This window comes from Cupressus sempervirens, chromosome 9, assembly GCF_028749045.1.
Source record: "Cupressus sempervirens isolate cs-2001-9-10 chromosome 9, ASM2874904v1, whole genome shotgun sequence".
NCBI classification, from domain to species: domain Eukaryota; kingdom Viridiplantae; phylum Streptophyta; class Pinopsida; order Cupressales; family Cupressaceae; genus Cupressus; species Cupressus sempervirens.
This window is the reverse complement of record NC_143126.1, coordinates 512,388,283-512,411,124: the sequence shown is the minus strand read 5'-3', so window position 1 is coordinate 512,411,124 and position 22,842 is coordinate 512,388,283. Positions and strand designations below refer to the sequence as shown.

At 33.5% G+C, this 22,842-nt stretch overlaps 1 protein-coding gene across 1 annotated transcript; it reads left to right on the top strand.

Moving 5' to 3' along the window:
* The first annotated feature begins 6,576 nt into the window (after nt 1-6,576).
* On the top strand, nt 6,577-7,920 carry LOC149539608 (uncharacterized). Its single transcript, XM_089799261.1, has 2 exons — nt 6,577-6,808; nt 7,220-7,920. The coding sequence occupies exons 1-2, from the start codon at nt 6,640-6,642 to the stop codon at nt 7,585-7,587; spliced, it is 537 nt and encodes a 178-aa protein (XP_089655387.1). The 5' UTR covers nt 6,577-6,639; the 3' UTR covers nt 7,588-7,920.
* The last annotated feature ends 14,922 nt before the right edge of the window (nt 7,921-22,842 follow it).

Genomic DNA, 22,842 nt, shown 5'->3' with positions numbered 1-22,842 from the left:
AAGGTAGATGAATTCTTAGAAAAGAATGAGGAAGACAGTAAGAAAAAACCAAAGGACTACATAAAATTTTAATACATCCAACCAAGAAACATCATGGAGAGAGTATTGGTAGAGGAGGATCATGTGAAAACAGTTATACTAGCTCAAGAAGAAGAAACTAGACAAGAAGAAGAAAGAGATGAGGAACCCGAGGAGAACCATTTATGGTAAAATATGTAAGAAGATATCACTCATTAGATCAAATTATTGGTGACAAGGATGTAGGAGTAATAACAAGAAGAAATGTAAGAGAGGCTATGTACCTTCTCTCACACATAGAGCCAAAAGTAGTAGGCAAGTCTCTAAAAGACAAATATTGGAGCAAGTCCATGGAGGAAGAAATAGATCAAATTGTAAATAATGACACGTGGACCTTAGTAGCTAGGCATGATGACAAGAATGCCATTGGAACAAAATGGATGTTCATAAATAAAATGGATGTTCATAAATAAAATGAATTAAGAAGGAGAAGTGGTTAGAAATAAGAAAAGACTTATTTGCAAAGGATATGCACAAGAGGAAAGCATAGACTATGGAGAAACATTTTCACTAGTAGCCAAACTGGAAGGATTTAGAATACACTTAGCATTTATAGTGCACAAGAACTTTAAGTATACTAGATGGATGTGAAGTCAAAATTCTTAAATAGAATTTTGGAGGAAGAAGTCTATATAGAACAACCTAAGGGATTCAAAAATGAACAAGGAACAAATTAGGTATTTAGACTGAGAAAAGCTATGTATGGACTCAAACAAGCACCAAGAGTATGGTATGAGAGACTGCACTCATACTTGATAAAGATAGGGTTCATAAGAACTAGTGACAACTATAATCTATATATGAAATAAGAAAAATAAATGGGTTTTCTTATTGTAGAAATATTTGTGCGTGACATCATCTTTGGAAGGGATGATAAGTTGAGTAATGATTTTGTAGAATCCATGAAGAAGAATTTTGATATGTTTATGATCAAAAAGATAAATTTCTTCATTGGACTTTAAGCACATACCAATTAAAAGGAGGAATCTTCATTAGACAGACTAAGTATGTGAAGGATATACTTAAAACATTCAACATGGAGGAAGAGAAACCGGTAGGTACCCTAATGGAAATTGGTTGTAAATTGTCAAAGGAAGATGAAAGCCTTGCATTAAATGAGACATTATAGTAGTCCATGATTGATAAACTACAGTACATGGTGCACAACAGACCAAACATTATATAAGCAGTTGGAATAGTGGCTAGATTTTTAGCCAACCTAAAGGAATTACACATGGTAGCTATGAAGTAGATTTTTAGATATCTAAAGGGTACTGAAGAATATGGCCTATAATATTCTTGAAAAGATACTTTTGAACTTAGTATTTTTACTAATACTAATTGGGCAAGGAATATTGATGATAGAAAGAGAACAACCAATGGTGCATTCTTTCTTGGAGGAAGACTAGGAGCATGGACTGGCAAGAAATAAAACTACATATCATAGTCAACTAGTGAAGCAGAATATATTGTTACAATAATGAATTGCACTCAAGTTGTTTGGATCAAACAACTGATTCAAGGAATTCAAGATAAAATGGAGGAACTAGTAATTATCAATTGTGACAACACCAATGCAATCAATATATCCAAAAACCCATTTATGCACTCAAAGACTAAGCATATATCCATCAAGTACCATTTTCTAAAAGACCAAGTGCAAGCAAAAGAAGTTAGGTTGGAATATATACCAAGCAAGGAACAACTAGAAAATATCTTCATAGAACCTCTTCAAAAGGACATGTTTAAGTATCCAAGAGAAATGTTAGGAGTCTTACCCCTATGTAGCCTAAATTGAAGCCCTTATTAGGCGAACGTCAATCCATACTCAAGAATTAAAGAAATCTAAAGGTGGATTGATGAGAACGGTAGATTGATCTATAGGGAGGGCAGTCAAGAAAAAGAAGCATGAGAAGATAGTCATCTTTGGCATTTTTTAAAAGGGGTGGAAGTTGAGGAAAGAAGAAACAAGGTTGAGAAAAGTTGCAGATAATCAAACACATGAAAATAAACTATCTCAGGGGGAGACAATGAAATTAGGGAAAGAAGAGAATGAGTATTTCCAATTGACTACATGTTTCCATCGATGCCAAAGGGGGAGATTGCTAGCCTAGGTGTTGAATATTGACCAGTGAAAAGACCAATAGACTTCATTATTAAAGGTAATGCCATTGTTGGAAACACTTATGAAGGAAACATGGCTGGTAGAAAAGTACAATCAATAACACATGATAATGTGCAACTCTAACTCATAAGAAAGTCTAAGTCAAAGAAGATATGTGAGCCGAAGTAAGGTGAAGATAAATATGATCCACTTAGACAAAGGATACTAAGTGAAGCCTACATGCACAACAAGGAGATTGGCAGTTGAATCAAATGAATAGATTAGCAGAATATCTAGCTTGAAACATCAAACATCAAACTTGTGAGTGTATGGTCATGTAGAGGGTAAGAGTGCCCTCTAGTCACATTTAATGGTAATGAGAATAGAGATTGAGGAACAATTGGAAGAATTTGATTTTGAATTCTTCCTAAGTAGATAAAAGCATCGAAGGCATGTGCCACTTGTGACTCATGTATGAACACACCACTCTGATAGGAGTGGTGCACTACTATAATGGGAAGCTAAGCTAGCAGTAGGGTGAGAATTCAAATTTTGAATTCATAATCAAGGGCTTCTAATAAAAATTGAAAGAGTATTATAAAAGAAGATGGAATGGAAAGAGAAAATATTAGATTGTCAAGTGATTAGCCATAGAGCTAAAGATAGCCGAGCTAAGAGGAATATCAAAGAGGAGAAAAAGAGTGACAAGTGAGGTCAACTTTGAAGAGTTGTTGTACTAAGGAACACTACGGAGAAGCTTCCAAAATAGAATAGAATAAGGATAACATGTGGTGCAAGAACCAAAAGAGCAAAGCACACCAGTGATCAAACTCTGAGGATTTCAAAGCCAAGAGAAGGTAAAGCATAGTTGAATATCAATCAAGAGAGCCAACCAAAGATCTATACCAAGCTAATTTTAGTAGTCATATTGTTAGATCACTTCCCTATTGTTTACTTACCTTTGCAACAATAAATCTCGGTGAGAGTTGACCTTAGCAGGTTCTTTCTATAAATCCCCTAATAGGGTGACACGTTAACTTGTGTTCTAAAGTCCTTTAACTAGGTTGTTCTTAAAAGGGAAATATCTTAATAGGTCTTATCCAAATCACCTAACAAGGTAACACCTCACAACATCATTTTAATCTTTTTACATGGATAAGATCTTTACTAGGTGCACTTCAGAAGAGTAAAAATTTTTGAGGATCAATTCACATGCCATGGTTTTTACCCTAGTTCGGTTTCTACAAGATAAATACTATGTTATGTGTTGTCATTTCCATATGACATATTTTCTACTTGGCCCTTACCAATTGAGTTATAGCTTGTACCAACCCATAAATAGGTGATTCAAAGTAAAAGGTCAAACTTAGTGAGTATACTAATTCATCCCCTCCCCCCCCATCTTAGTATACTAACTTGTAGCTGGGACCAACACCTCTTACAATGACTATGTCACAACTACATAGTAACTAGAAATATTAAAATTATTTAAATAATTATGACTTATTAACCTCTATTATAGGTGTCAAATATAATCAAATTAGGATATGGATGTATATGTGATAGGACTTCCTATCTCATGACTAATTTATCATCAATTATAGATACATTTATCATGTATGTATCATTTAATTATAAATATAAAATATAAAAGATGAATAAGTTATTTTACATCATATGGAGATAGTTATTTAAAGTAAATAATTAAAATATCCAATACCATATAAGAGACCACATATTAATGAATCCATACAAATCATCCAAATTTATGAAAAAACACACCACATATAATCATGCGAAATAATGTCACAACACTAGCATCATCATATAGATTAGCTCAAACTATACACAATAGCAAAAATTGACCTTCTTACAAGCAATGTGTTGGCAACCAAAACAAGTGCCACATAGTGGCTTAGTACTTGCCTTTAGTTTTTATATAAATCTAATTTTAGTTTATTAAATTTATTATAGTATATTTTAAAAAGTCATTTATAAATATAATTATTGATATATTATAAATAAATTATAATAAGAAAATAGTAATATTTTTATAATAATAATAATATAAAATAATATTTCTTAAATAATTGATAATATAAATAATATATTTCTTTTAGTATGTATGAAGGACAAAAATTATATTATAAGAAAATATAATATAAAAATATAAAAAATACAAACAAATTCATTTACATTAAAAAAATATTAAACATTAATAATCACATTAGTTTAACTAGTAGGTAAATGAGTTCACCCAATCATGATTGTAGAAAACTATTTTTTAAAAATTGTAAAGTTAAAAATCTCACATCTATAATATGCAATAGTAATAGTTTCATAAGCAAATTTAAAAATAATAATTTCAAACAGGTAGAAAACAAATAAAATTAATCACTCATTAATAAGAAGTCATATACATCTCAAGACGAAAATAATCACAACAAAAAATAAGAGTATATCTTAGATCAAAATGATCTTACACTTCTTAAAACTTATAATACTTATAGATAGCAAATCCAATCAACTTATTTTATAATATTATTTATGAAATTATATTTTAGAAATTCAAAATCTTGATATGCTTGTTTATCTATAAATATTAATGATATAATTTTGTTTAAGACCAAAAATATAAAATATAAAATAACAAACATGTTTTAATATTTGAGAAAAAAAAAGTTTATGTTTTTAATGTCAAGTTGAGATAACTCAAAATGCAGAAACCAATAAATAGGTGTTAATTATGTTGAAGAAATTGTTCTATTAACTTGAATGTGTGTTTAAATCATAATTAAAATTAATATTGTTTGACATAGAATTGGAAAAGTTCAAAATTCATAGCTTGGAGATAAATATTAAATATAAAGGAGAAAAGGTTTAAGTAATTCGCGTGCATGAATACATAAAGGTTGATGTTGTATATAAACACGAGACATTAGTTGTATATAAACATAAGATATTAGTGTAGAAATTATCAATCTTGTGAATATTTACTTATTCAAATATATTTGAGATGGGAAAATTATAATTATGCTTATTTTCATTCAAAATTAATAATGTGTAATTTTTAATAATATTTTATTTATTCAATTGTTGGTATAAAATATCTCACACAAATAATATGTGTCTTAATCAAAAATGCATATTATTGACATAAAAGTTGTATGTTGCACATCTCATTTGGCAACGAGAATACAAGTGGAATATGCATATGTAAATTCTTAAAATTTTGAATTCTTTATTTGGATGCACCAAATCAAAATTGGAATACAAAGTAAAATAGGAATACGTATTCCAATTTTGGCCCAAAAATGAAGTTTTGCAATTCCATCCAAATAGGTGTTATTGGAATATGTATTCCTATTCCACTTTTATTTATTTTTAAAAACATAAATTTTGGGGTCCGCAAATTCCTCATCAAAAATTGGCTGAACCAAACAGAAAACAGGAATACGTAGTCCCATTTTATATTCCAGAATAGCTATTCCTATTCCCCTATTCCTATTCTGGCAGCCAAACGGACCCTAATAATACTATTGTAAACATGTTTCATACATACACTTAGTATTAGATCTTTTAAGTAATTCATTATAAAATCTCAATGTGAAAAATCAAAACTAGATAGTTCATGTAGATGAGGCTAGCAAAACTAGATGGCTGAACCACATTACAATTAAACAAAACTACCAAAAATATTGTTTATTGACAATTAAACAATATCTAAGACACAATCTTAATCTATGTGAAAATCTTGCACTCAACAAAACTTGATCTGAAATTAGTAGTTAATTAAGAACCCTTCAGCTTCACTATTCAACTAAAAACTATTGATTCACCAACAAATTATAATAATAATTCTTCCATAACACAAAATTAAGTTAACAAAACAATGTATGTTCACAATTAATTGTCTAATTGACTTTCTAACATTGGTCAAATCCAAATGTATATATGATTTGCATTCTTATTCTTATCCATGACGAATATTGAAAAGGACTGGCTAAATTAATCCTTTTTAACTCACCAAAAATCTTTCCTCAACAGCAATGCTCTTCCTCCAAATAAACTGATTCCACGACTTAATTATTGATTTTTTATTTTTGACTTTGTTTTAGTTACGGCTCATGGATTCTTATTCTCCAAAAGCAATCACAAATGCAGGCAACCAAGAAACGTATGAAATTCATGGAAGTTAACGTTGAAAGGTGGAGACGGGTACAGAAGTTCACCAAACCATCTTAGAATAAGTAGTTTACAATTCCAATAGTCAAAAAGACTTAGATGAATCAACAAAATAAGGCATTTTACAATATTATGGATCATCCATGCTGTCCAATTCTTAGCACTAGCTTTTGATTGAAGGAATCAGCTATAAAAATGGGTGCAATAGTTGGTCATCTTTCTCCATACAAATCCATCATAAACACAAGTTCAGATACAAAACTGGAACAACAATGGCAACCAAACTTTTTTTCCTTGTTGGGTTTATCATGTTATTACAGAAAAGTGCAGCAGAATCAATTGGGTTTGCAGGCTATGGAGAAGAAAAGCTCTCTAATGTTGTGGTAATTGGAAATGTATTCTGTGAGGCTTGTTCAGGAAGAAGCAGCTACTTTATACCCGGTATGTTCGACAAGTTTTTTCTATGCTATTATTTTTGGAAATGATTCTCGTTATCTTTGTATCGAAGTTTCATGTGATCCATTTTCCCTCAGTCTTATTATGGATCACAGAATCTGTGAGAAAAAGGGAAAACAAAAATCATTGCTAGATTGTGGAAAAACATTCAAATTATGATATTGCTATTAAGATTTAACTGGATAGTTTTGAGTCGAACTTATTAACTTATATATTATAAATAGTGATTCACACATGAATTCATCTCTGTAATTGTATATATACCTTCAATTTTCTTATACATCATAACCCTATTTTTATTTTTCTCTTCAATTCCCTTAATTCTCCTGCATGTAAATGATATATCCCTTTCATTTTCTTCTGCATGTTAATCCTAATTTTATGGATCATATGCAGGTGCCATGGTGGGGTTAGAGTGTAGAGTTGATGGTAACAGGAAAACAAGATCACCACCATCGTTGGTTGTTGAAGTTGCAGAAAGTGATGAATATGGAGATTTCTTGTTGGAAGTTCCCTCAGCTTTTCATGTTGAAGAGAGGATAAGAGGTTGCAGAATAATTCTAGTTAGCAGTCCAGAAGGTTCTTGCAATGTTCCATCTACTAGAAAACCTTGTGATCTCATCTTATTGTCAATTCATCCAAATGGTCTCCGAGTTTATAGTTGTGCTGACCCTCTATATTATCGTCCTCCTCTCTGTTCTAATAGATTGTTGGAAAAAAGTAACACCCAAACCAAAATGGAAGGATTCTCTAAAACAAAATGAATTAATCCTCTAGAACTTCTCACCTTTTGTTCTATGCATCTGTTATTATGTAATTCATACCACGGAGAGCTGTGTTTTAGCCCCGGGTAGATGCTTTTTAATGTTGTCTATATCTTGTACCATTTAGTTAATACCATGGAGAGCTGTGGTTCAGCCCCTGGTAAATGCTTCTCTCAACTGTGGCAAGTGCATAACAACCAGCCACATATCCACAGCTTCATAAGGGTATTATGTCTCATTGTAAATACCCAGACAGTAATATGCAGGTAGGTCCATGAATGCAATATGTATGTTTGTCACTCCTGTTGAAAGGTTTCCTCAGCTTTGATCTTATTCATTTGTGTTTTCAAATTTGAGTTTAATTTTTTTCTTTCCATCTTTAAATTGTAGTGTACATTTAGTCCATAGGATATGTCTGATCAGTTTCCCACACTTTATATTAATATTAACTTTGAGATAAAAACTCCGATAAAAACTCCCTATTCTATTTTGATTTAAATATATTCTTCAAATCAAATGTTATTGATTTTTTATCTCTTTCCAGTTATTACTCAAATTAAATGTTAGAATTTTTAAATATTTTTTCCAATTACTGTTTCCATCAAAATTTTAAGAAATGGGAAACATTCTATATTTTATTTTGCAATGTTTAAATATTTTAATTATGCAAGATAAGTACTTCTTTTCAAATTCCCTATATAAGATTTATTTCTATCATTTAATCTTTTATATCTCTATATTTCAACTATAGAAATATATATAAAATTATAAAGATTTCATTAATATAGACTAAACAATTTTAAATTTGCATTATCTAAATTGAGATAATGACTTGAAAAATCCTAAAACAAAAGGAACAAACAAAATGAACCTGTATTTGATTTCTAAATTTATGATAAAAATGTAATTAACAAAAATACTTATCCCTATCAAATTATATAGGACAACTATAACTCATTGCTTTCAAAAGAATAGAATATTAAACAAGTGCTATGTAGTGGCAAGTATTTGCCCAATAGTTCTAATATTTAATATAATTTTAATTAAGAAAAAATTTAGTAATTTATTATATTTTATAAAGATAACTATTTTATATAAAACTTATCTACTTATAATTATGATATACACTTAGAGACAATATATTGAAATGATCAAAATTTAAAATTATATACATTAGTTATTTACTATATATAAGCAAAGCTTTGTAAATTTTATAACAAAATAAAATATTTTTTAAAAAAATGATTTACCTAAATTTTATAATTTTCAATTTTAACAATTTTATTTTTAATAGAAATAAATATTATTTAATGTTAAGCTAAATAGTTATATAGTAAATATTTTTTGACTTTTGAATAAAAAATATACTTATTATAAATACTTTATTTTTTATTTTTTTTAATCTTTTTATTGGTAAATAGTCAAAGCCTTTTATTATATTGGTAAAATAAAATAAATTACAAGTATCTATGTTCAAACAGGCACTAGTAGGAAAGGACAAAAAAGAAAACCTCTAGTCTACCCTGGGACTGAGATCCTTCACAAAGTACATATTTAAAAGGGGCATAACCCAGTATTAGATCTTTTTGAAAGTCATCTGCCTGCATCATTATATTCTTAGTTTCATGATTAAAACCATCATTTATATTTGTAATTATGTACCCTTTCCCTTATCATATTTAGGGACTTAAGAATGTATTCCTTCCTTTACATCTTGGTTTAACTTGAGGGAAGTTTTACAAGAAAATGGTCCTCTTTCGAATGTCAAATGAAGCTTCCCACTCCATCAAAATGAATTAAGTTTGATATAATGTGTCATCCTGTCTCTCTACAATTTTAGAAAACTTCATGCTTATGTGAGACATTAATCCTCAATTACTATTAAATATGCTACGATTCAAACACCTTACTCCTTTTTTAACTCAAACACCTTACTCCTTTTTTAACTGTCTCTTAAGGTATTATTAGGATTTTACATCTAAATTTCTATTTTCTTTATTTAGGTATTAAATGACAACTTTGTTAAAATACTAAGTGATAAGAAAAGGGATTAAAATTATTCCATAATAAAATATAGAACCCTAGATTTTCTATATAAAACCTTGAATATAAATAGGAAGGATTAAAAATATTAAATAATAAAATGCATAAACCAAGAAAGCATATAGCTAGGTCTACCATGTTAAAAGGATGCTTGAAAAGGAGCAAAAATAAGATGTAGGTTTACTTAGTTAATATAATAAAATACTCCAAAAAGAAATACCTATAACAGTATAACAAACCTTTAAAATGTCTTCTATATTTATGGCTTTATTAGAAGTTTGAGAAAGTGATCAGTATAGGGTTAAGACTTGGATTTTCATCCGATAAATTTTACCCATCGTCTATGTGTAATAGCAAAGAATTCCAATTCAGCTAGTCGTCCTTAATAATAATACAAAAAAATTCCTAAAAATACCATAGGAGGCACAATGAAGCTCAGAAAAGCGAAGAGAATAAAAATCTCAAAAAAAACCTATCTCAAGAATGAAATTTTGCAAGATCTAACAAAATTGAGAGTAACATTAAGATAATAATAGAACAAATAAAGATAAGACCCAAATTGAATCATAGCTAGCAAATATCGATATATTAATTATCTAGATAGTTACATATTGTCCATTTATAAAGGAACATGCACATACCAAAATACAAGCACATAGAGACCCTCTTGGTTTAATGTACTAAAAGCCAAGAAACTGGACAAACGTAATACATAACTAAAGAAATATGCCAAAAATAAGACCTCTGCTTCCAAGATGATATGTAAGGAGAGACTCAGAAGAACAAAACATAGGGAAAAATGAAACAAGACCAAAACTAGAAAGAGATGACCATGAGAAGAGCAAGGGGCCAAAAAGAAAAATAAAACCTATACCCTCCATACAAAAATTGAGTACTAGACAATGCAAACAAGTAGCCTCAAGAAACCAAAACCCCAAGTAGGAGGCCCCTAAAGATATATGTACCTTCCACCAAAAAAGGAGGCAGGAATTGTTACATTTCCTCCTCTTACTTCCAAAAACCATGACTAAATCATCCACTTCCTCCCAATCCACTACCATGGTGCCTGAAGCAAGAACATACACAGTTTTATCCTTGTTGGATTTGTATAGATTTGGGAGGGATAAGTCAAGCTTGTTAAGATCATCAAATTCTACCCTTGGCTCAATGTAGGAGTCAAAGACATGAAAATAATTGTAATGTCCCCTTTCTAGCATTCATAGCATGATGTTGTCGTTAGCCTATTTCCCCATAGTCCCGTAGGCTAACTAGGACATTAAAGGGGCTTAGAGGCCATTTGGCCTAGACAGTTTCAGTTGTAGGTCTTTTTGAGGGGTTCTGGAGCAACTTTGGGCATACTTACTATTTATAGTAAGTCATCTTGGACATGGCCGGACATTCAGTCACAGTGGTATGTCGATGGTAATTGTTTAAAATTGACAAGAAAACTCATTTATCATTGATAAGATTTGTTATGCATTGATAAAGCCATTTTTTAAAGTTAAATTTAAATATTTAACTTTATTAATGCATAGACTATAGTTTGTGGGAAATATTTAAATTAAAAGAGTTCCCTTTATTTTTACAACACATTGGAGACATAAGGTACATAAAGGGAGTTATGTTTTATCCCACATTGAGAAAACGAAGGATTGAGCTCTTGTGAGAACACTATAAAAGAAATGGAAGAGCTTTTTTTTTGTATGCTTGGATGAAGATTAATGTTATGTTGCTGGATATCTGATTATCGGGCTTGGAGGACGGAATCCCTCTTTGCTAGCATTCTCTTCGCTGTTGGAAGACATAATCAGGAGGATCAAGGGTTTTTTTCACCTCAGGAAACACACTGGGTTTCATTTGGGGCGTTCGCATAAAGAAATTTACAAGGGTTTGAGGTGCAGATCTGAAGTTAGTTATTGCTATAGTGCCGCATGAATAGTATTTTGCTACAGTCGGCATGAACAGTATTTTTCTACAGTACGATGTGAATAGTGTTGGTATCAAGTTTACTTGTTTTTTCGGCTGATTAGAAGTTTGGAGGGCTGTCAACTACATCTGCAAAATACTACGGCAACTAATTCCAGGTTTCTTCTATCAAATTTTGATACTTTGCATAATAATTGTTAAATACAAGTCTGAATAGTTGTTGCAACCTTTAAGGCAGCTATAAGTGCACATCTACATTTAAAAATCACCCTTTTATCAGCAGATTGAAAGAGTTTCCAGATTTTTCATATACTGTTGAATGTGTGCCAAGTGTTTGTGAAAATGTTATGATGTGTATTATGCATTTTAATGTCACTTCATAGTTGTTCGTAAATCTACTCATTGGAAAGCAATTTATTGAGGAAATCAGCTTTATGAGTTTGCATACAAAGTGTTTGACAATATTCCTTAAGTTAAATTTCTACAAGTCAAAGTTCAAATCAGGGGAGGATATTACAGTGGTATCAGAGCTATAAGTCCTGCCATCCTGTGGAGGTCTTATAGGAAATTTGGAACTGGCGGATAGAGGGGAAAGTGTTTGATGAAATGTCAAAACACTAAAATCAAAGCATTTATGTTTGAGCATGCGCCAGGGGCCTTATAATTTCCGCAATACCAGAGCAAGACAAAGTAGGAGTTCAGACCTACAAAGCAAACAATCTAGTTCATCCATACAGGGGGGTATAGAATCCAGTCATACAGACACAACGGAGGTATTCTTTGATCAAGACAGCAATATGGGTGACCGAGATGACAGGAATACAAGATTAGGTGGAGGCAGGAATGCCGGTCTAGAGCCTAGAGAGGAAAGATTCTTACAGTTATTAGAGACCTTGGTATAGGGTCAGCGAGTAGTAGAACAAAGGGCACAGGAACAGAATCAAAGATTGGATCTTATGATGCAGATGATGGCTCGTCAAATGGGGTTGAATACTAACATGGGTGGAGGAAATAATCAGAATGGTAACAATCAGAATGGAAATGATCAGGATGGAACACATAATGGAGATGAACAAGTTGGGAACAATTTCGGTCATGCACCCCAGCGAGCTAGGACAGTGAGTTCAAGGCCCATGATTCCTACATTTCCTCCTAGAGCTCCAAAGCAACTCGTACCAGAGCCCCAGATTACTGATATACAAGACCATTTGAGGAGAGATTGGGAAGCCAGAGGGCCAAATTTTACTACTGCAATTACCTTTAGGAGTATATGGATGTGCGGATGAAACATATGCCACGTGGACATGACAGGAACCAGAGCTATGAGCTACGAAAGAAAGTAGGGAGACTTGAGTTACCGTATTATGATGGCTCAGGAAAGTCTACAGAAAGAGCTTGGGTTCAAAAGCTTGACACATACTTTCAATTGAACCCTATGCCCGAGGAAGAAGCTATTAAGTACGCAGCAATTCATCTGGATGGGTTAGCACACGAGTGGTGGCATCATGGTATGGTCACTATGGGACATGCACACATTACCTCATATGTGGAGTTTACAGAGAGGCTGATTGAACGTTTTGATAGGAAGTATCTAGAACTCCATTTCAAGGAGTTAGCTCAGCTTAAATAGTGGGGATCATTGGAAACATACATTTCAGAGTTTCAGAAACTTGTAGTGTTAGTAATAGATGTATCTGAACGGAGGATACTAGTTCTATTTATGGATGGGTTAGTTGATCCATTGAGAGGGTGGATTAAAGCTCTCAACCCTCCCACTTTGCAGGAAGCCATTAAGAAAGCTCGTGATATGGATTCCTCTTCATCTTCAAAAAATAAATTTCAGGCAAAGAGTTTCCCTTCAAGGAAAGATAAGGACAGGAAACCTTTTCATAAAGAGGTTCAGCCAGCTAAGGAGGAAAGTAAGAGGTTGGACAATGAGACACTTAATGATCTCAGGAAGAAGAAGCTTTTTTTTCATTGTAGGGAGCCTTGGGATTTGTCACATAGGTGTCCATTGAAAGCAAAAGCTAAGCAGATGGAGTACTTTTCAGCCAAAGAGTCAGTAGATGGAGATTTAGAGCAGTCATCCGAATCAGATGGAGATGATGATAGTTCTTCACAGGAGGAAGCATGCGGTGATAGCACGATAGCTCAGTTGTCAAGTATACAGGAGGCCATCACTTTCAGAGTTAGGGGAACCTTGGATGGACAGAGAGTTGTGGCACTCATTGATACAGGGGCGACACATAACTTCATTGATGAGAAGTTTGTGACACGCAGAGGGCTACATACAGAGGAGCATAGGGAATTTAAGGGAATTTAAGAAAATCTCCAACTTGCAGCTTCATTTGGGAGATTATTACATGACAGGAGATTTCTTTATGGTCAACATTGGTGATCAGGATATGGTGCTTGGGATGAACTGGATGAAGTCTCTGGCAGAGTTTACATTTAACCTTGAGAAAATGGAAATGAGGTTTGAGGCAAATGGTAAGAAGATAGTGCTCAGAGGTTTCTCAGATAGGAGACTTTGAGTGATGTCACTCAAGCGGATGCAGAGTTTCTTTAGACATGATCAGGTGCAGTGGGCAGCAGAGTTTAGAGTAATGCCTAAGATGACAGAGCAACATAAACAAGAGTATCCACATAATGTACAAAAAATAATAACCAAACATACTAAGGTGTTTGGTGAGATACCTCCAGGGAGACCCCCGAATAGGGGAATCGAGCATGTTATTGAATTAGAGGAAGGGGCTAAGCCAGTTATCATCACACCTTACCGCCATCCAAAGAGATGTAAGGATGAAATAGAAAAGGCAATTAAGGAGTTGATTGACATGGGGCACATACGGCCAAGAAAAAGTCCTTTCGCTTCTTTATTAGTATTGGTGAAGAAGAAGGACGGTACAATGAGGATGTGCATTGATTATAGGGAGCTAAACAAGAAGACAATCAAGAACCGATACCCTATCCCACGCATCGATGAGCTTATTGATGAATTGCATGGTGCATGCTACTTCTCCAAGATTGATTTGAGATCTAGCTACCATCAGATACGGGTTAGAGAGGTGGATGTGGAGAAGACAGCTTTTAGATGCCACTATGGACATTTTGAGTTCTTAGTCATGCCCTTTGGGTTGACAAATGCCCCTGCCACTTTCCAGTCCTGTATGAATAGAGTGTTCAAAGATCAGTTGAGGAATTTTCTGCTGATTTTTTTTGATGATATACTGATATACAGCCATACTTGGGAGGAACATTTGAAGCATATTGATATAGTGCTCAGTATTCTAGAGAGGGAGTCATTATATGCCAAGATAAGTAAATGTGAGTTTGGGATGACAGAGTTGCTCTATCTAGGGCATATTATTAGTGCAGGAAGTGTTCGGGTTGACCCAGACAAGATCAGGGCCATTCTGGATTGGCCACCACCGAGGAACACTTCACAACTCAAGGGATTTCTCGGGCTTTGTGGGTTCTACCGTAGATTTGTGAAGGGATTTTCACAGATAGCAGCACCACTTATAGATTTGACACGGAAAGATAGTTTCAAGTGGTTAGAGAGGGCTCAGGATTGTTTTGACAGGTTTAAGGAGATGATGAGTACATGTCCTGTTTTAGCCATTCCAGATTTCACCAGGCCCTTTGAGCTGCAGTGTGATGCCTCGGGAGAGGGCATAGGAGTTGTTCTCATGCAAGACAAACATCCCATCGCATATGAGAGTAGAAAATTATGAGGTGTGGAGAGAACCTACAACATCTACGACAAAGAGATGCTAGCAATCATGCACGCGCTAGCTAAGTTCAGGCAGTACTTAGTGGGAAGCCGGTTCACAGTAAAAATAGATCATAATAGCTTGAAACATTTCCTTGGACAGAAGGACCTTAATGACAGGCAAAAGAAATGGGTGAGTAAATTACAGGCCTATGATTTCGACATAGCCTATGTCAAAGGGAAGAAAAATATTATTGCAGATGCTTTATCTAGAAGGCCTCATTTGCTTATTGTTGGGATAGTCATGGATGATTGGAGAGAGATGATCTTGGTAGAATATGCTAAGGATAGTTGGGCATCTAGCATTATTGAGTGAGCTATTCAAGATAGTTGATACACTGTCATAAATGATCTGATCATCTACAAGGAAAGGATTTATTTAGTACCCGAGTTTGCTATGAAGCAGAAGATTTTGAGGGCATTTCATGATTCACCAATGGAAGGACATACCAAATTCTTTAAGACATATCGACAGGTGAGAGAGCGCTTCACTTGGAAAGGACTCAAATCAGAGGTGCTTCAGTTTGTGAGGGAATGCCCTGTGTGTCAGCAGAACAAACAGGAACATTCTTTTTCGGGTGATTTACTACAACCCCTACCCATACCAGAGAAGAAGTGGGATAGCATTTCCATGGATTTTATCATAGGCCTCCCCAAGGCACAGGGTCGGGATTCTATCTTTGTTGTGGTAGACAGATTGACAAAATTTGCACATTTCTTTGCAATTTCGTCTACATATTCAGCAGCACAAATAGCAGAACTATTTTTTCGAGAGGTATTTAGACTACATGGGATACCACGGAGCATAGTCAGTGACAGAGACAATAGATTTATGAGCCACTTTTGGTAGGATTTGTTCAGGTTATGTGGAACAGAGATCACTCCGAGTACCAGCTACCACCCCCAAACTGATGGGCAGACAGAGATAGTGAAAAAATGGGTTGAGGGGTACCTTCAAAACTACATTGCAGGAGAGCAGAAGGCTTGGGTGAAGTGGCTACATCTAGGGGAGTACTGCTATAATACCTCTTTCCATATGTCTATTCAAATGTCCCCTTTTATGGCACTGTACGGGTATGATGCTCCTAATTTTTTGGATTTGTTATTTGGGGACAGCAGGGTGCCTAAGGCCAAGGATACTTTGCAGGAGTGCCAGGACATTATGCGATCCTTGAAGGAAAATTTGCAAAAAGCACAAAATCAGCAGAAGCAATATGCTGATCAACACAGGGTTGAAAGGTCTTTTGAGGTGGGAGATATGGTGTACATCATGTTACAACCATATAGACAGTCCTCTCTCAAGAAGACTGGAGCAGAGAAATTGAAACCATGCTACTATGGACCATTCAAAGTAATCAGGAGAGTGGGTGAAGTAGCTTATGAGTTGGAGTTGCCTGCAGACAGTAAAGTGCATAATGTGTTCCATGTGTCATGCCTTAAGAAGGCATTGGGTCACAATGTGGTGCCTTCAGTAGTATTGCCACCTCTTGATGATGAGGGAAAGCTTATCTTGGTTCCAAAGGCCATACTTGACTCCAGGGAGAGGGTGCTTCGCAAGAGGACTATCAGGGAGTATCTAGTGAAGTGGAGGAACCTACCTGTCGAGGATGCTACTTGGGAAAATGAGCAGATATTGCAGCATCCAGAGCTGAAATTGCTTGAGGACAAGAAATTTTGGGAAGGGCGGACTGTAATGTCCCCTTTCTAGCATTCATAGCATGATGTTGTCGTTAGCCTATTTCCCCACAGTCCTGTAGGCTAACTAGGACATTAAAGGGGCTTAGAGGCCATTTGGCCTAGACAGCTTCAGTTGTAGGTCTTTCTGAGAGGTTCTGGGGCAACTTTGGGCATACTTACTATTTATAGTAAGTCATCTTGGACATGGCCGGACATTCAGTCACAGTGGTATGTCGATGGTAATTGTTTAAAATCGACAGGAAAACTTATTTATCATTGATAAGATTTGTTATGCATTAATAAAGCCATTTTATAAAGTTAAATTTAAATATTTAACTTTATTAATGCATAGACTATAGTTTGTGGGAAATATTTAAATTAAAAGAGTTCCCTTTATTTTTATAACACATTGGAGACATAAGGTACATAAAGGGAGTTATGTTTTATCCCACATTGAGAAAATGAAGGATTGAGCTCTTGTGAGAACACTATAAAAGAAATGGAAGAGCTTTTTTTTTGTATGCTTGGATGAAGATTAATATTATGTTGCTGGATATCTAATTATCGGGCTTGGAGGATGGAATCCCTCTTTGCTAGCATTCTCTTCGCTGTTGGAAGACACAGTCAGGAGGATCAAGGGTGTTTTCACTTCAGGAAACACACTGGGTTTCATTTGGGGCATTCGCATAAAGAAATTTACAAGGGTTTGAGGTGTAGATCTAAAGTTAGTTATTGCTATAGTGTCGCATGAACAGTATTTTTCTACAGTTGGCATGAATAGTATTTTTCTATAGTACGACGTGAACAGTGTTGGTATCAAGTTTACTTGTTTTTTCGGCTGATTAGAAGTTTGGAGGGCTGCCGACTACATCTGCAAAATACTATGGCAACTAATTCCAGGTTTCTTCTGTCAAATTTTGATACTTTGCATAATAATTGTTGAATACAAGTCTGAATAGTTGTTGCAGCCTTTAAGGCATCTGTAAGTGCACATCTACATTTAAAAATCACCCTTTTATCAACAGATTGAAAGAGTTTCCAGATTTTTCATATACTGTTGAATGTGTGCCAAGTGTTAGTGAAAATGTTATGATGTGTATTATGCATTTTAATGTCACTTCATAGTTGTTCGTAAATCTACTCATTGGAAAGTAATTTATTGAGGAAATCAGCTTTATGAGTTTGCATACAAAGTGTTTGACAATATTCCTTAAGTTAAATTTCTACAAGTCAAAGTTCAAATCAGGGGAGGATATTACAATAATAAAGTATCCATGTATTATTTAGGTCCGGTACTATACCCCTCCAATGAAGTAGAAATTTTATGCTCTCCTCCATCTTGGGTAATTCATAGTTGAACTGATTGATATCTCTAATAAATAAAATGGAATGCCTAATTACATTTGCTTTCCCCAGACTACCTAGTGGATGTTCCATGTATATTTCTACAAATGGAATTCTGAAATCTCTATTAACACTCAAGACTGCTTCCTCAAGGCCCTTTAACTAGACAGGATCAAATATATTATAACAAAGTCAGATGATCTCCCACTGACCTACATTATCCCTAAGCATACATGTTATGAAAGACCCTATAACACCACCATTTGTGCACCATGTATACCCATAATCAAAGGACCTTTCCCCTAAATCCCTACATACAACGACCCTAGTCATATTGTCAACAGGATTATGAATCCTTTTCCATCGCTTTGGTGTAACTAAATCCATAAATGCCATTGTTCTGGCTTTAGATGCATAATACAAAGATATAGCTGACTCTAGTTTTTAAATTATGACTCGTATAACAAGTAAAATGGAGTGATGGTGATAAGTTAACAAAGGTGAAGGTCTTAAATAGAAAAATTAAATTAACTCATCCTTCAATAAAAATCTAGATCTACTGAGAAACATAAAGTAAGTCTACATCATAATGACACACCTATTGAAGTACTTATTTAAGTTAGTTGAAAGTACTTATTGGCTTTATAATCTAGTAAGTGTTCTATATCTATTTAGTTCTGACATCATTGGTTATTAGAAGAGTTGATTATAAATCGAGGGTGAATCATGAATGAATATGAACTGTGGATCTAATGATACATAAAGTAGATCCAAACACATTAAAGATATCATAAGAGAATTCTTAGGTTTTTGTATAGAAAGAGAAAAGAATCTCATGTTCCAAGATGTTTTTGATGCTTGAATAATAATGTCCTCTCCATCCACACCCCTATATGCTAAGTGATCTTATTTTCAATTTCTCTCTCTATAAATATGTAGTCTTTTTTCCTCAAACTTATCTATGAGATTGAGAACTGTCTCAAGTTTTGAGTTAATAATCCAATTTGGTGTCAAATTTTTCCTTAAGGCATTGAGAATGATTTGAGAATCCCCTTCAATGATTAATCTCTTAATACCTAATTTTAGGCTCAGATTGAGCCCTTCCCATAGCACTTCTAATTCAACTATATCATTAGTTGCAATGCCTATTGCTTTAGCTCCCCTAATAATCTAGTCTCCCAACTCAAAACAAATGATACATCCTATCCCTTCTTTCCCTAGATTTCCTTGTGAGGCTTCATCAAAATTTTATTTTTTTCATCCAGTGGTTCCCATATACAATATTTACAAGCTTGGAAGTTTTTCTTATGTTAAGTTAATGGAGGATCAATTAAATTAATCCAATTCTTCTTCATCTCTACATCCTAGTCTGAAAAAGACCCATCTTCTTTTACATCTTTTCTTAAGTGGCTATTCATTACCTTTGTTATATAGGTTTCTACTTTATTAAGAAGGGAGGAAAACTTAAGTTCCAAATTTTTATATATTCGCCTATTCCTTTCTTTCCATATTTCCCATAGGATAATGGAAGGAGAAATGTTCCATAGTTTACTATATACCTTATGTTTTCTACCATCAGGCCATCCAATTACATGATCATCCAAATACTTTGGGAAAGGAGAAAACTAGTTTCACATTTTGTGAAGCTAGTTCTAGCAAGATTTTTTGTATAGACATTGATATAATATATCTTCTGTTGTTTCAAAATTTTCTTTACAAAGAAAGCATCTCGAGGGTCCCTTAAATCCCATCTTCCTAAATTTTCTAGCTATTAATATTCTCTTTTGAGATACTTCCCATAGAAATACTCATGCCTTTGGAAAACATGTTGAATCCCAACACAGCTTGAGAGGAGTGTTCACTTTCTCTCATCTCTATGAGCTAATGATTAGTTTTTATCCTTTCTTTACACTATATTGGTCATCTTTTGAAGCACCCCATATGAGTATGTCCTCCCTATTTTTCTAGTTGATCTGTCATTGACTAGGAAGCTACTCAAAGGTAACTTTTTATTCATATGTTAAATCTATACCTTCTAGAGATTTCCACCTCCAAATTTCCTCCCCATTCACCCTTCTCAATTGTTTGTAATTGACTGCCTGCTTACCCCATTCATTAACTAGAGAGATTTTGATATCTATAGGAACATTAAGGTTGTCTTAAGGGGGATGACAATCCCAAGAGTCCTCCTAGAAGAGAGCATCTTCTCCATTTCCTAAATCCCAAGTCAAAAAATTACTAATGAGATGTCGGTAGCTAACCATAAAGTTCTAAACCTCAAACCCTTTCAGGGAATTTCTGATTCTGAATATGGATGTTAGATCAGTGAAATTTAAATATTTATGATAAAGAATCTTGGCCCATTTTCTATTTCTTTCTTGATATATTTTCCATACTAATTTTGCACCTAATGCTACATTCTACCAATTTAGATTCTTGATTCCCAAGCCTCCCAATTCTTTGGGTTTGCAAAAATTATCCCATTTAATTAATGCTAATTTATTTTTCTCTTTTGCTCCTTTTCAGGAGAAATTTCTATGTTTTCCTTCTAATTTTGTATTTACTTTCTTGGGTAAGGGTAGACATGAGATTTGGGATGTTCGGATGGCTGATAAAACCATTTTATTTTTCAATGTTTTTCTAGCCTTAGTTAACCATTTCCCTTTCCAATTTTTGGTTTTCTCATCAATTCTTTCTATGATATTATTCTACATTTTAGTACTTTTCAAATTCTTTTCTAAGTGTATTCCTAGATTCTTACATGAGAAGGAGCCCTTTTTGTATCTCATAGTATTGCATATGACATCTTCTACTTTTGGTAATGTATTGATAAAATAAAATTTTGATTTCTCTGCATTCACCTTTTTTCCAGATGCTTTCATATATTCTTGAATGATTTGTTTGAAGTTTTGTGTTTCTACTACGGTACTTTCTCCTAGTAAAATTGTGTCATCAACAAATTGTTGATGTGAAACATTTAGAATATTTTCTACTATAGTGACTCCTTTAATTTTTCCTTCTACCTAAGCTTTTGTGATTGCTCGACCAAATGCTTCTTGCATGATGATGAACAAGAAAGGTGATATAGGATCTCCTTGTATGATCCATATGGAGATATTTAAAAACCTTCAGGAGAAACATTTATCAGTAGTGAAATTTTTGGTGTTGATATACATTTAAAGATAATGTTTATCCATTGCTGAGAAAACCAAAAAGCTTCTAGTGTCTTACATAGGAAACACCAATCTACCATATCGTATTCTATTTGTATGCCTAATTTAATTATCATACAAGCTTCTTTATTTATTTTTGTTGAGTGCATGGTTTCTTTAATGATTGTTATGCCATCTAAAATTGATTTGTCTGGTACAAAACCAGTTTGTTCTTCAGAAATGAGCTTAGGGAGGATGCTCTTGAGTCTAAAAGCTACAGTTTTTGATAGAATTTTATATATTGTGTTGCATAATGTTATAGGTCTAAAATCTCTAGGGCCTTCATAATTTGATTTCTTGGGTATAAGCATTAAAAATGTATGATTGATCTCCATCAAAATTGACCCAGCATTCCTTGATGCTTCTATTTCCTTCCAGAGGTCTATTCCTATGATATCCCAATATTTTTGGAAGAAAAATTATTGAAATTTGTCTAGTCCTAGTGATTTATTTGGGCTAAGACTAAAAAGAGCTTGTTTGACTTCCTCTAGGGTGAAGGATTTATTTAGAAATTGATTTTCTATAGCTGTGAACAAATGGCATATTGTTTTCAACATTATTTCTTGTGCTTTTAGATTAGAATAGTCAAAGTTGTCTAAAATATTCTTATAATATTCTATGAATATCTTTTCTATCTTGGTAGTATCTTCTTCTGCATTCTCTTTGCTTCTTTTGATTTTTAAGATTCTATTAACTAGTCTATTGTTTATAGTGTTGTTATGAAAACAAAATTATATTACGATCCTCTACTGCTAGCCAATCCTCTCTTGATTTTTGTTTCCAATAAATTTCCTCTTTTGCTAATATAATTTCATGTTTTGTTAATAATTTTTTTTCTTTATTATATTTTTCATTATCCATTCCTTTTTAATAATTTCTTCATTCTCTATTTTCTCTTTAAATATATTGTTAAAATATGTTTTTTTTCCATTTTAGAATATTTTCTTTTAACATTTTAAGTTTGGATACAAAGAAATACATTCTCAATCCTTGAAAGTTTCCTTCTTGCCACCATCGTCTAATATTTTCCATAAAATTGTTGTCCATAAACCATATTTTTTCACGTTTGAATGGATTCCTTGTAGGTTTAATTGGTTATATGAGTTCAATTATGACCGGGAAATGGTTTGAACCCACATAGGGAATAATGGATGATTGTAATGTTAGGTCCAAATTACTTAGATCTCCTTTGAACAAAAATATGTCTAATCTTTCTACTATATGAAAAAAACATTTTCTTCTATTATTCCAAGTGTATACCCCATTACTAGTTGGTGT